We start from the raw sequence: 11,858 nt of genomic DNA on the forward strand, positions 1-11,858 counted from the left end.
CGATCTCGGCTCACCACAACCTCCGCCACCTGGGTTGAGGCAATTCTCCTGCCTCAACCTCCTGAGTAGCTGGGATTACAGGCACGCGCCACCATGCCCAGCTAATGTTTTCTATTTTTAGTAGAGACGAGGTTTCACCATGTTGACCAGGATGGTCTCGATCTCTTGACCTCGTGATCCACCCGCCTCGGCCTCCCAAAGTGCTGGGATTACAGACTTGAGCCACCACGCCCGGCGAATGTGACATTCTTATCAGGCCCATAAAGAGGGTGCAGTATTACTAATGAAGACAGAAAGCACTCCCTACCATGGCTACTCCACCCTCACTTTGGGTAGGTGAAGCTGCCAGCCAACCTTCCATGCACATTTCCTGTATAAATACAGTCAAAAGGCTGGCACAGACCTCATGTTCTAGCAGTTAAGACAAAATCTACTCCTGATAACATCATCTCCTGAGATGAAAACAAAAAACAGCAGGACAGTTGAAGAAGGAGGTGGTTTTATCATTAGGCCTTGAGGCCTAGGGTGAATGAAGAGTTCCTGTCTTACCTGTCAGTTTCCCTGGAGTATTTAATCCGTTTTCTTTCTGGAGAGTCAAAAGATGGGAGCTTTTCCCTGCGATCATTTCCTCTTTCTTTAAACTTTCCCTGTTGGTAAGCAAAAGAGCAGACCTGAGATTTCCACCTGAGGGAACTGGGGAACGGGGAAGTTTTACCCCATTACTGTTATTTCTTTTAAAGTGAAGGTAGCTCACTTAGTAACTCCTGGAATCTCTCACTCCTTTACATATTCTTCTAGGTAAAGTAGTGTCTTCCCCGACTTAAAAATTTGGAAAGAGTAAATTGGCATGCTTGCTTCAACTGACTTTTCCCCTTCTGAGAAGCAGGGTAAAATACACAAGCCCTCCACTACATAAGCCCTTGGGGATACATATAAAATTTAAGGAGTCCAAAGCACTTTTTCTGAGATGGAGTCTCGCTCTGTCGCCAGATTGGAGTGCAGTGGTACAATCTCAGCTCACTGCAACCTCTGGCTCCCTGGCTGAAGCAATTCTCCTGCCTCAGCCTCCCAAGTAGCTGGGATTATAGGCATGTACCACCACACCCAGCTAATTTTTGTATTATTAGTAGAGATGGGGTTTCACCAAGTTGGCCAGGATGATCTCGATCTCTTGACCTCATGATCCACCTGCCTTGGCCTCCCAAAGTGCTGGGATTACAGGCGTGAGCCACTGAGCCCAGCCTCAAAGAACCTCTTACATGGAGAGGTGGTTCTTTGTAGTAGACAATGCTAAGGAAAGGAAAAGTACTACAATCTACTTTCCACTGTCCTATGGCCAGTTCAGTTTGTGAATTCATTATCTCCAATAGTTCTCCATAAGTGGATTCTTTTATTTGTTTTTGAGACAGGGACTTGTTCTGTAACCCTGGCGGGAGTACAGGGGTGTGATCATAGCTCACTGCAGGCTGGAACTCTTGAGCTCAAGTGATCCTTTCACCTCAGCCTCCCAAACTGCTGGGATTACATACATGTGCCACTGTACCTGGCTCTCCACAGGTAGATTCCTTTTTTTTTTTCTTGAGACAAGGTCTGGCTCTATGACCCAGGTTGCAGTGCAGTGGCACAATCTCGGCTCACTGCAACCTCTGCCTCCCAGCTCATGCCATCCTCCCTCGGGCTCCTGAGTAGCTGAGACTACAGGCACACACCAGTAAGCCCGGCTAAGTTTTGTATTTTTTTGTAGAGATGGGATTTCGCCATGTTACCCAGGCTGGTTTCAAACTTGTGAGCTCAAGGGATCCGCCCATCTCAGCCTCCCAAAGTACTGGGATTACAGGCATGAGCCACTGCGCCTGACCCATAGGTGGGTTCTTAACCATCATAAGAGAGGCCAGTGAAGCCTGTGACTGGATAGGTAAGTCACCCTAATTGTGTGGTTGAGGTAGCAAGTTCATTTGACTCTCACACTAAGCTAATTCCTCCAGCTTAGCCTTTAATAGTAAAAGATGCTATTTCAGCAGCCCTATTCAACACTCTTTCATTAACTCAATTGACTTAAAAGCTGAGCAGCAAAGAGGAGTGCTACCTACCTGGAGACCCTAACACCACCTTTTAAAAAGATACCACCTTTGGGGATGGGGGGGCAAAAACAAACAAAAAAAAGGTATTACTTTTATTGAGGTATAACTTATAAATAATAAAAAGCACCTATTTTGATGTATTATAGAATTTGGCAAATGTATATACTATCTTTTGGGGCCTCTTTTGTTCTCCGTCTTCTTATAAGGAGGGATTAGCACAGCCTGTGAAGTCTGTATCAGAAAGCAAAAAGAGCTGAGGTCAAGGGAGTAACAACAGGTCACCAAAGTTTACCTCTCGTTCTCTCCTTTCCAGATAGGCTAGCTCCTGCTCAGATTGTTTTATCTTCCGGTGAATTTCCAGGTTTTGCTGAGAAGAGAGGCAATTCTATGAGTATAGGTGTAAGAAACAGTGGTCCTAGAAATGCTTCTAGGCCTTTCTCAATAGTTGCTTTTGGATTGTAGCTCTTTTGATTGACCAGCTCTACTAAATTACTATACCCTGCAAGCAATAATCCCTAACTGGTCTTGTCATACAGATTAGTTATGTGGTATGGCATAAAAGGGAGTATCGGTATCATTTTACTTAGCTCCAAGATGTGGGAAACAAATAATTAGTTTACCTCTTTATCTAAGGTGAAAATCATGGGAGAGAGGATGTGGGCACACCAGTGAAGAAAACCAAATGCCTTTCCAAGATGAGGGTCTCAAGAAAAATAAAAATAAAAAAAGAAAAACCAAATACGCACACTTTGCCTGCTATTCCTAGACACGAGTCACTGTTTAAGCCCCCAGAGAAACATGAAAAGGAGCCCCCGCCCAGGGCTCCAACAGACTGCTCTGAGAGTTGCAACTCCTAATACATGGCTCCACTACACAAGGCATATGTATAAAACCTAAGGAGTCCAAAGCAGCTCTTACATGAAGTGGTAGTTCTTTGTAGTGGACGACCTAAGGAAAGTAAAAGTACTACAGTCTACTTTCCACTGTCCTGTGATCAGTTCAGTTTGGGAATTCACCAGACCTGTGGCTCCTCTTTTTTGACAATTACTATTTTTTTTTTTTTTTGAGACAGAGTCTCACTCTGTCGCCCAGGCTGGAGTTCAGTGGTGTGATCTTGGCTCACCGCAGCCTCTGCCTCCCAGGTTCAAGTGATTCTCCTGCCTTAACCTCCTGAGTAGCTGGGATTACAGGCATGCGCCACCACACCCAGCTAATTTTTGTATTTTTAGTAGTCATGGGGTTTCACCATGTTGGTCAGGCTGGTCTCAAACTCCTGACCTCAGGTGATCCACCCGCCTTGGTCTCTCAAAGTGTTGGGATTACAGGCGTGAGCCACCATACCCGGCCAACAATTACTTTTTATTGCTTTGGCCATTTATTAGCATTTATACCAGACGGGTGAAATTCCAATGTGTCAGTCTGGTAATTCAGAATTTCAAGTCAAAGGGACATGGGAGGTAGTTTGTTCCAGGGATTATCAGGAGGAGCTTTTCAGAGTCCTATCTTTGCAGAGCCTCCACATGAGATGGCTGGGAAAAGTAGTGTACCTATTACCAAAAGCAGAGCTTCTCAGCTTTTAGCTAAATGAAACTTTGAATTCTGTGTTCAGAGAAAGTCTAAATCTAGTCCCATCACCTGCTCTTGCAATGTCTACCAGAGAAGGGGTGTGAAATTCTCATTCTCAAATTGCTCTGAGAATGTGAGTCCATTTAGAGACTTTATTTATCCATAATTTGGATCCTTGGTCTGTACATATAAATAGGAATCCTGCAGGGGAAGACCAATGTTTGTCAGTTTAACATCCCAAGAATAGCTGTTGTGCTCTGGCTCATAACAATATTCACTACATGAAGACATGGCAGAATTTGATTCACCTATGGTGAAAACTGCACACTGTCAGAGCTGGATAGAACCAGTTGAAGTTAGAAGGACCAAAGAAGAAAAGGGGCTTATCTGAGGTCCAACTGTAATGTTAATGACAGAGCTAAGATGAGAAATCCAGCAAGTAAGTGTCCTATTCCACAACCCTTTCTCTTCCTACCCAACTTTCATATTTGCCACCCTAGCCAAAGCCACAATGTTAGGCTTGGGTCTACAAATGGAAGTTCTTTGAAGGTGGGCATAACCTTAATCCAGAGCAATTCATTCTTGAATTGGACTGTTTTAATGATAGGAACTGGAGCTGATATGTGCTGAGGAAGGATTGTATAAGCTGCTGCTTCTTCATTTTTTTTTTTTTTTTTTTTTTGAGATGGAGTCTTGTTCTGTCACCTAGGCTGGAGTGCAGTGTTGTGATCTCGGTTCACTGCAACCTCCACCTCCCAGGTTTAAGCGCTTCTCCTGCCTCAGACTCCCAAGTAGTTGGGATTATAGGTGTGTGCCACCACATCCACGTAATTTTTGTATTTTTAGTAGAGACAGAATTTTACCATGTTGGCTAGGCTGGTCTCAAACTCCTGACCTCAAGCGATCTACCTCCCATGGCCTCCCAAAGTGCTGGGATTACAGGTACGAGCCACCATGCTTGGCCTGTATAAGCTTCTTTATTCCCTATAATGCCCATCAAGAATAAGAGTCAACAGTTTGAAAGGATATAGGTCCTTCCTGTAATACCTTGTGCAGGTCTGACAGCTGCTGGTGTTTGATCAGAACTTCTTTATTGGGAAACTGCCTTCTGCAGAGCAAACAAGCCAGTTTATTCCAGTCTGTGAGTTTGTCTTCTTCATTCTCCTTCTTTGTTAGCTCCTCTCGCTTCTGGGGCTGTGCTATGCGAGGCTGTGGGGGAGGGGTCTGTTCCTCCTCTTCTTCCTCCTCATAGTCACTGTCTCCTCCATATTCACCCAAGAGGCCGATCAATGGGTTTACCACTTTAGGCTGGAAGGAGAAGGCCAGGGATCAGTATCAAATTCAGCCTATATTTTGGGATCCATTTTTTGGATATTCTGATATGGGCTTCTCATTTCTTTGTTCTCTTTCAGATGGAATAATGAATTGGGTTCATAATAGGCTCACTAACCATGCTGCTCATTTCCCAGATGGAGGCAACATGGCCAGAGCTTGGCTTTGCTCCTTGCACATTGAGAATAGACAAGAGAGATTCCTTTAGAAGTGACTCTAGCAACAGAATGTGAGAAGGAAGAGAAAGGAGAATAAGCACAGAAAACAGTAACAGTTAAGAGGTTAAAAATTACAAAGAGGAAGAGAAAAATACCTCCAAATTACTGTAACTCATGGAGGAAGAAAAGATGACTTTCATCAACACTCTAGCAAAGAGGATTTAGGAAGTAAACTAAAAGCAACTGCATTGATAGGCACTTGGGTAGACAGATCTAGCTCATATGAAAGGTAAAAGCAAAGACATGGTTAGGAGAGAAGCTATAAGGAGTTGAATTAATAATGTGGAGCAGAAAAAGAGCACCTTATAGGAACTGTTAAATAATGATGTATAGTCACTGGTCTATGAGCAATCAAAACAAAGAGATAATGCATGGTCACTATTGTTATATAATTGCATTCAATCAGAATCACTGGTGATTAGATTGAGACTAGCGCTTGAAGACTTCTAAAAAATGGGCACCAATATTAGCATTGTTCACTCTGTCCAGGCAGAAACTATAAAAAATGAGCACACAGGTACTCCATATCTTGTGTGACACCAAAAGGCAGGAAACATTGAGGCTGGTAAAATGGGTTTCCTTGGTGATTTAGAGAAATGACAAGAACAAGATGATAAAAAGGACTAGGCATCTCGTCTGTTAAGAATGGCATAGGATAGAGAGAAAGAGGGCAGATAACTGCCTCTGGTTGTCGAGTAACGTCCCCATTAGCAGACAAGAAACTTTAACTCATGCTTGTACTCAAAATAAACGGAAATCCTTATTCAGGAGACACAGTGAGGTAAAAGACCAATCCCAGAGGACAACATCAGCTGTTGAGCTTTCTTTCTCACTCAGAACCAAACCCACCCCCAGCCCTAAGCCCAGGGGATCAAAGTTGGCCTTACTGGAGGGGGACTCTCTTCCTTCTTCACAGTAGGAGGCAAGGGCTTCTTAAAGACGTCTTCAGGAGGAGCCTTCCCTTCACTGGCATTTTCCTGAAACTGATCAAACCAGAGGTAACTCTCATATGATATTCACTCATAAAAACTGATTAAGCCTGGGTGTGGTGGCTAGAACCTGTAATCCCAGCACTTTGGAAGGCTCGAGACGGGCAGATCACCTGAGGTCAGGAGTTGGAGACCAGCCTGGCCAACATGGCGAAACCCTGTCTCTATTAAAAATATAAAAATTAGCTGGGCATGGTGGCACAGGCCTGTAATCCCAGCTACCCAGGAGGCTGAGGCAGGAGAATCACCTGAACCCGAGAGGCAGAGGTTGCAGTAAGCCAATATCGTACCATTGCACTCTAGCCTGGGCAACAAGAGCGAAACTCCATCTTGGAAACAAAACAATGTTTTGTTGTTACAAAACAAAAAATTGCTTAAGGCCAGGTGCAGTGGCTTATGCCTATAATCTCAGCACTTTGGGAGGCTGAGGTGGGCGGATCACCCGAAGTCAAGAGTTTGAGACCAGATTGGGCAACATGGTAAACCCCATCTCTAATAAAAATACAAAAATTAGCTGGGCGTGGTGGCGGGTGCTTGCAATCCCAGCTACTCAGGAGGCTAGGGCAGGAAAATTGCTTGAACCCGGGAGGCAGAGGTCACAGTAGGCCACAATGGCGCCACTGCACTCCAGCTTGGGCAACAGAGTGAGATTTTGTCTCAAAAAAACAACAAAAAAAAACCTGATTAAGAGCTAACCCTGTTGAAATTAGGTTAATTTTCAAAACCTCCTAATTCAACATTACAGAAATATCTGTAACACTGCTATAGTGAATTTGAAATAAAGAACCTTTAAAATATATAACATCAGTAGGCGCAGTGGCTCATGTCTATAATCCCAGCACTTTGGGAGGCTGAGGTGGGCAGATCACTTGAAGTCAGGAGTTCAAGGCCAGCCTGGCCAACATGGTGAAATCGAGTTTCTACTAAAAAAATTAGCTGGGTATGGTGGTGTGGGCCTGTAATCCCAGCTACTTGGGGGGGCTGAGGCAGGAGAAATGCTGGAACCTGGGAGGTGGAGGCTGCAGTGAGCCAAGATCGTACCACTGCACTCCAGCCTGGGCAACAGAGCAAGACTCTATCTCAAAAAATAAAATGTAATATATAATATTAGTATGTATTGCATGATTACAGTATGTCAGACCAGAGGAGGCATGTATATATCACATTGTCTTCTTCAGACTTTATTATGATCCTCCTACATAGGCTTTTTTTTTTTTTGAGATGGTGTCTCACTCTGTCGCCAGGCTGGAATGCAATGGCGAGATCTGAGCTCACTACAAACTCCGTCTCGTGGGTTCAAGCAATTCTCCTGCCTTAGCCTCCCGAGTAGCTGGGACTACAGGTGAGTGCCACCACATCCAGCTAAGTTTTGTATTTTTAGCAGAGACAGGATTTCACCATGTTGGCCAGGATGGTCTCAATCTCTCGACCTCATGATCCACCCCATGCCTAGCCTCCCTATCTTAATTTTACAAATGATTGGGACTACAATTAGATTAAGTGGGTGAAGCAGAGTCCAAATATTAAACAAGTATGACTCTAAGTTCTTTAAAAACACACTCTCTCTTCTCTTTTCTGTATCTCTAAACAACTAACAGTGTTGGAAAAAAAATGTTATAAATTGAACCATAAACAAATTCATCCATTTTCACTAATGCATAAACTAATATCAAGCTTACTGCAACCTCCACCTCTCAGGTTCAAGTGATTCTCCTGCCTCAGCCTCCCAAGTAGCTGGGACCATAGGTGTGTGCCACCATGCGTGGCTAATTTTTGTATTTTTAGTATAGACAGAGTTTCATCATTTTGGCCAGGCTGGTCTTGAACTCCTGACCTAAAGTGATCCACCTGCTTTGGCCTCTCAAAGTGCTGGAATTATAGGCATGAGCCACGCTGGCAGATTTTTTTTTTTTTTTTTTTTGAGACAAGGTCTGGTTCCATTGTCCATGCTCGAGTATAGTGGTGCACTCACAGCTCACTGCAATCTCCTGGGCTCTCAAGTAATCCACTTGCCTCAGTCTCCCAAGTAGCCTGGACTACAGGCATGTGCCATCACAGCCAGCTAATTTTTTTTGTATTTTTGGCCTGTCTTGGCCTCCCAAAGTGCTCAGATTATAGGCATGAACCCTGCCTAATAATTTGACTTTATATTAGATGTAAAAATGTTTATTATCTCTGATTCTGAAAATGTGCCATAAGGAAGCAATTTAAAAGAAGAAAATAAAATGCTAAATGCTACATATTATGACAGTGTAAGATTAGAAAGAGGTGAGCAAGGTGGGTCATGCCTGTAAGTGAAGCACTTTGAGAGAATGAGGCAGGAGGATTACTTAAGGCCAGAAGTTTGAGACCAGCCTGGCTAATCTAGTGAGATCCTGTCTCTACAAAAAAGCAAAAATTAGCTGGTCATGGTGGCTCATGCCTGTAGTCCCCATTACTTGGGAGGCTGAGGTGGGCGGATTGCTTAAGCACAGGAGTTTGAGGTTATAGCATGCTATGATCATGCCACTGCACTCTAACCTGGGAGACAGAGGAAGATCTTGTCTCGAAAAGAAAAGAAAGAAAAAGAAAACATTAGAAAGAGAAGACAAATAATGCAGGAGAGATGAAGACAATGAAGGTATAGTTATACTATGAATTTTTACCATGTAGGCATTAAAAACAATAGAGTATTATAGAACCATGGAAAAAATACTTACGACAAAAAGTTTATACTTACGATAAACAGTACCTCCTGCTATAATTACAACTAGTGAAATGTGTATAGAGTCAAACACTAAAAAGGGAATGCAGAAAAGTGAAAATGTGTGGAGCTGAGGTGTTAGGATTTGAGCTGGGTCACTTTGTTCTACCATCCATAGTTTCTTCCCATTTGTAAAAGAGAGTGTTAAAACAAACAAACAAACAAACAAACCAAAAAAACAAAGAGAGAGTTGCTATGGGCTATAAGAAGTGAGTGAATTGACTACACCAGGTAATTTTTACCTGCCAAAACTAGGTAAAAATACTTATTGACAGAGTATTTTTAAAGTAACTGCATATTGCAAATCTAGATATCCTATGTTTATACCTCCTACGTTTTAATCTGTAATTATGTGGCAAAAGACAACAGATTAACAAGTCCTCTTACACATGTCACTCCTACGACTTGACTCTCCTTGACTGGTGGGTTTTTTTTCCTTGATCTCTTCTTCCTCAGGTAATCCAGGATCCTGGGGCACATAGACTTCTTGCTGCGATACAGTTGGAAACAAATAAGTCTACAGAATGTTTCGGTTTCCCACCAATTTCAGGTCTAAGAAGCATAGTTCCCTTCTAGGGGAAGAAACAGCTCTTTTACTTACAAGGATGAGGTGAGTCCACATCAATCTAAAAACCCACTCGAGGGACCAGGAAACATTCAGACCACCCATTGTCCACTTTTTCAAGAGCAACACTGTTCTTACCTGTATTGCCACAAGGCACTGATTTTCCATATATGCAATCAAGTTCTGTTTCCATAGATCTAAACTTTCCACTTTTCATGCAATGAGCATCCAGATAATCCAGGAAATAAAATCCTCAAAGTAGCAAATTATGGAAGCTTTTCTCAAAAGGATCATTGACAGAGTTTAAAAAAAAAAAGCCCAAAACTCACCTGGGTATTGGGGTCATAATAAGTTCCTGCCAAGGGGTCATAATAGTAGCCAGTAGCGGAATCATATATGTAGCAGTCAGATGATGCTAAACGTAACAAGATCAGAGCCAATGTTAGTCTCTGTCTGATGAAGCCCTTACTGGAGACTCATCAAGAACAACCCAAGAATTAGGGTGGCCAACACAAATAGGTGCATCTATAGATGTCTCTCTCTCTGGATGAGCACCCTCAGTCAACAGCAGATCTTGCCAACTGTGATCACAGATGTCAAGTAATGAGTAGCAAGTCAAGCAAAAGAGAGCAACAGAAATAAAACAAAGGTTACTTACACTGTTGTCCTTGTCGATTTGTATTTGAAGACCAGTCTGAATTTCTGCCACCTCCCCTCCTATCTCGGAAATATTTTTTACCCTATCATAGAAAGGCAAGTTAAAATTACAAAACTATCCAAGAGCCATTCACCTTAACAAGTCACCCACTGAAGAAAATCAAGATCACCCTTTCAGTCACCTGAGGATTTTAATACAGGATTCCCCACCTGTTACAGCCTACCTGATAGTAATGCATGTGGTCAGAATGGTCCCCAGAATCATTTCTGTAACAGATAACACAATTCTTAAGCCTGCTACCAAAAGGCACTTGACAAGTACCTAATCCTACAGTTCCTACTGAGAAATTCTCTATTCCCCATTTTGCAGGAAAGGAACCAACCTAGACAACAAGAAGGTTGGGCGGGGTCCAGATACTCCTGAAGGAAGGAGCAGCAAGACTCACAAAAAGCCAAGTACTGGAGCAAAAGAGCCATTAAGTGGAGTGTGCTAGAGCAAGATATGGCCCATATTGGTAAGCCTGTTTCTCTGATATGACCATTTCCAAGTTACCACTCCTGGGTCAAGATGAGTGAAGGAGTAAAGAAGAATTAGATTTCTCAGGGCTATGGCAATATGAACAAGGTCAGGGGAAGGAAAAGTCAGGACAGCATTTTACTAGGATTGCAAGGGGCAAGAATGTATTGAGATCTGTCTGCACATCCAAAACTGCACCACCATTTTTTTTTTATTAAGAGATGGGGTCTTGCTGTGTTGTCCAGGTTGGAGTACAGTGGTTATTCACAGGCATCATCACTGCACACTATGGCCTGGAACTCCTGGGCTCATGTAAATCCCCTGCCTCAGCCTCCTTAGTAGCTGGGAATACAAGTATGTGCTATTGCACCAGGCCACTTGGGATCCAAAGATACCAGACAGGCAAAAGGGAAAGGACAAATGTACCTGGTATTATTCAAGAAAGAAGACAATTTAAGCGTCAGAACAAGTTAGGCTTCAGAAAAAGAAACTAATAAACACATAACTGAAGCAGTCTATGTTAGGAAAACATCATGCCTTACTATCTTTCCAGCCAGGAAAAGAAGTTTCCTCCCAAAAACACAAGTGGGGGCAGCACAAGAGATCCTCACCCTTTTGCCTTACCTTCGTTTTCCAGTGGCCAGGTTTACAGCCACCATCTTCCCATCAATACTAAATGGTGGATCAAGGTTCTGCAAGATCTTCACCACACGAAGAGCTTCCTATAGAACCAAAGACACACTTGAACCCAGAGACAGAAAAAGCCAGAATCCAAAGACAGAAAAATTCTCCTTTGAAAGAGAAATGAACATGAATTTTCCTTCTCAGAGGGTAAATTTACTACATTATATTCTGGTCAAAATTTTAACAGTAGGAGCATACTGGCAAAAACAGGCAACTTTTAATGAAGGACCGATTGGAATAGGAATCAGAATAGATAATAGATGTCAGTTTTGGCCGAAACTTCAGAAATTCAAATCCTTTTTTTTTTTTTTTTTTTTTATGTTATATTTATCCTTTTTGATTTTCTGTTCCTTGCATATAAACTGGTCAAATTCTGTCTGAGCCTCATTGCCGTATGCTTTATTTAATCAAATTCTGAAATCAATCCATTTGGGTTGGTGGTGTACAGAACACACTTAAGTGTGTTAACTATTGTGACTTCTTTCAACATGTACTAATTTAATAAA

The 11,858-nt window shown here is 42.6% G+C and overlaps 1 protein-coding gene across 1 annotated transcript in view; it reads right to left on the bottom strand.

Moving 5' to 3' along the window:
• The window catches only part of RBM6 (RNA binding motif protein 6), a 138,736-nt gene that overhangs the window by 6,825 nt on the left and 120,053 nt on the right, over positions 1–11,858 (bottom strand). Inside the window, exons 11-21 of the mRNA XM_037736710.1 lie at positions 11,293–11,390; positions 10,376–10,418; positions 10,153–10,234; positions 9,824–9,909; positions 9,305–9,419; positions 8,886–8,962; positions 6,085–6,201; positions 4,695–4,955; positions 2,374–2,448; positions 550–647; positions 328–370 (exon numbers count right to left, since the gene is read on the bottom strand). Of these exons, the coding sequence (XP_037592638.1) occupies positions 328–370; positions 550–647; positions 2,374–2,448; positions 4,695–4,955; positions 6,085–6,201; positions 8,886–8,962; positions 9,305–9,419; positions 9,824–9,909; positions 10,153–10,234; positions 10,376–10,418; positions 11,293–11,390 (1,095 nt within the window). The remainder of the gene's footprint in view (positions 1–327; positions 371–549; positions 648–2,373; positions 2,449–4,694; positions 4,956–6,084; positions 6,202–8,885; positions 8,963–9,304; positions 9,420–9,823; positions 9,910–10,152; positions 10,235–10,375; positions 10,419–11,292; positions 11,391–11,858) is intronic.

Source organism: Cebus imitator, unplaced genomic scaffold (assembly GCF_001604975.1).
Source record: "Cebus imitator isolate Cc_AM_T3 unplaced genomic scaffold, Cebus_imitator-1.0 Scaffold0, whole genome shotgun sequence".
Classification (NCBI taxonomy): Eukaryota; Metazoa; Chordata; class Mammalia; order Primates; family Cebidae; genus Cebus; species Cebus imitator.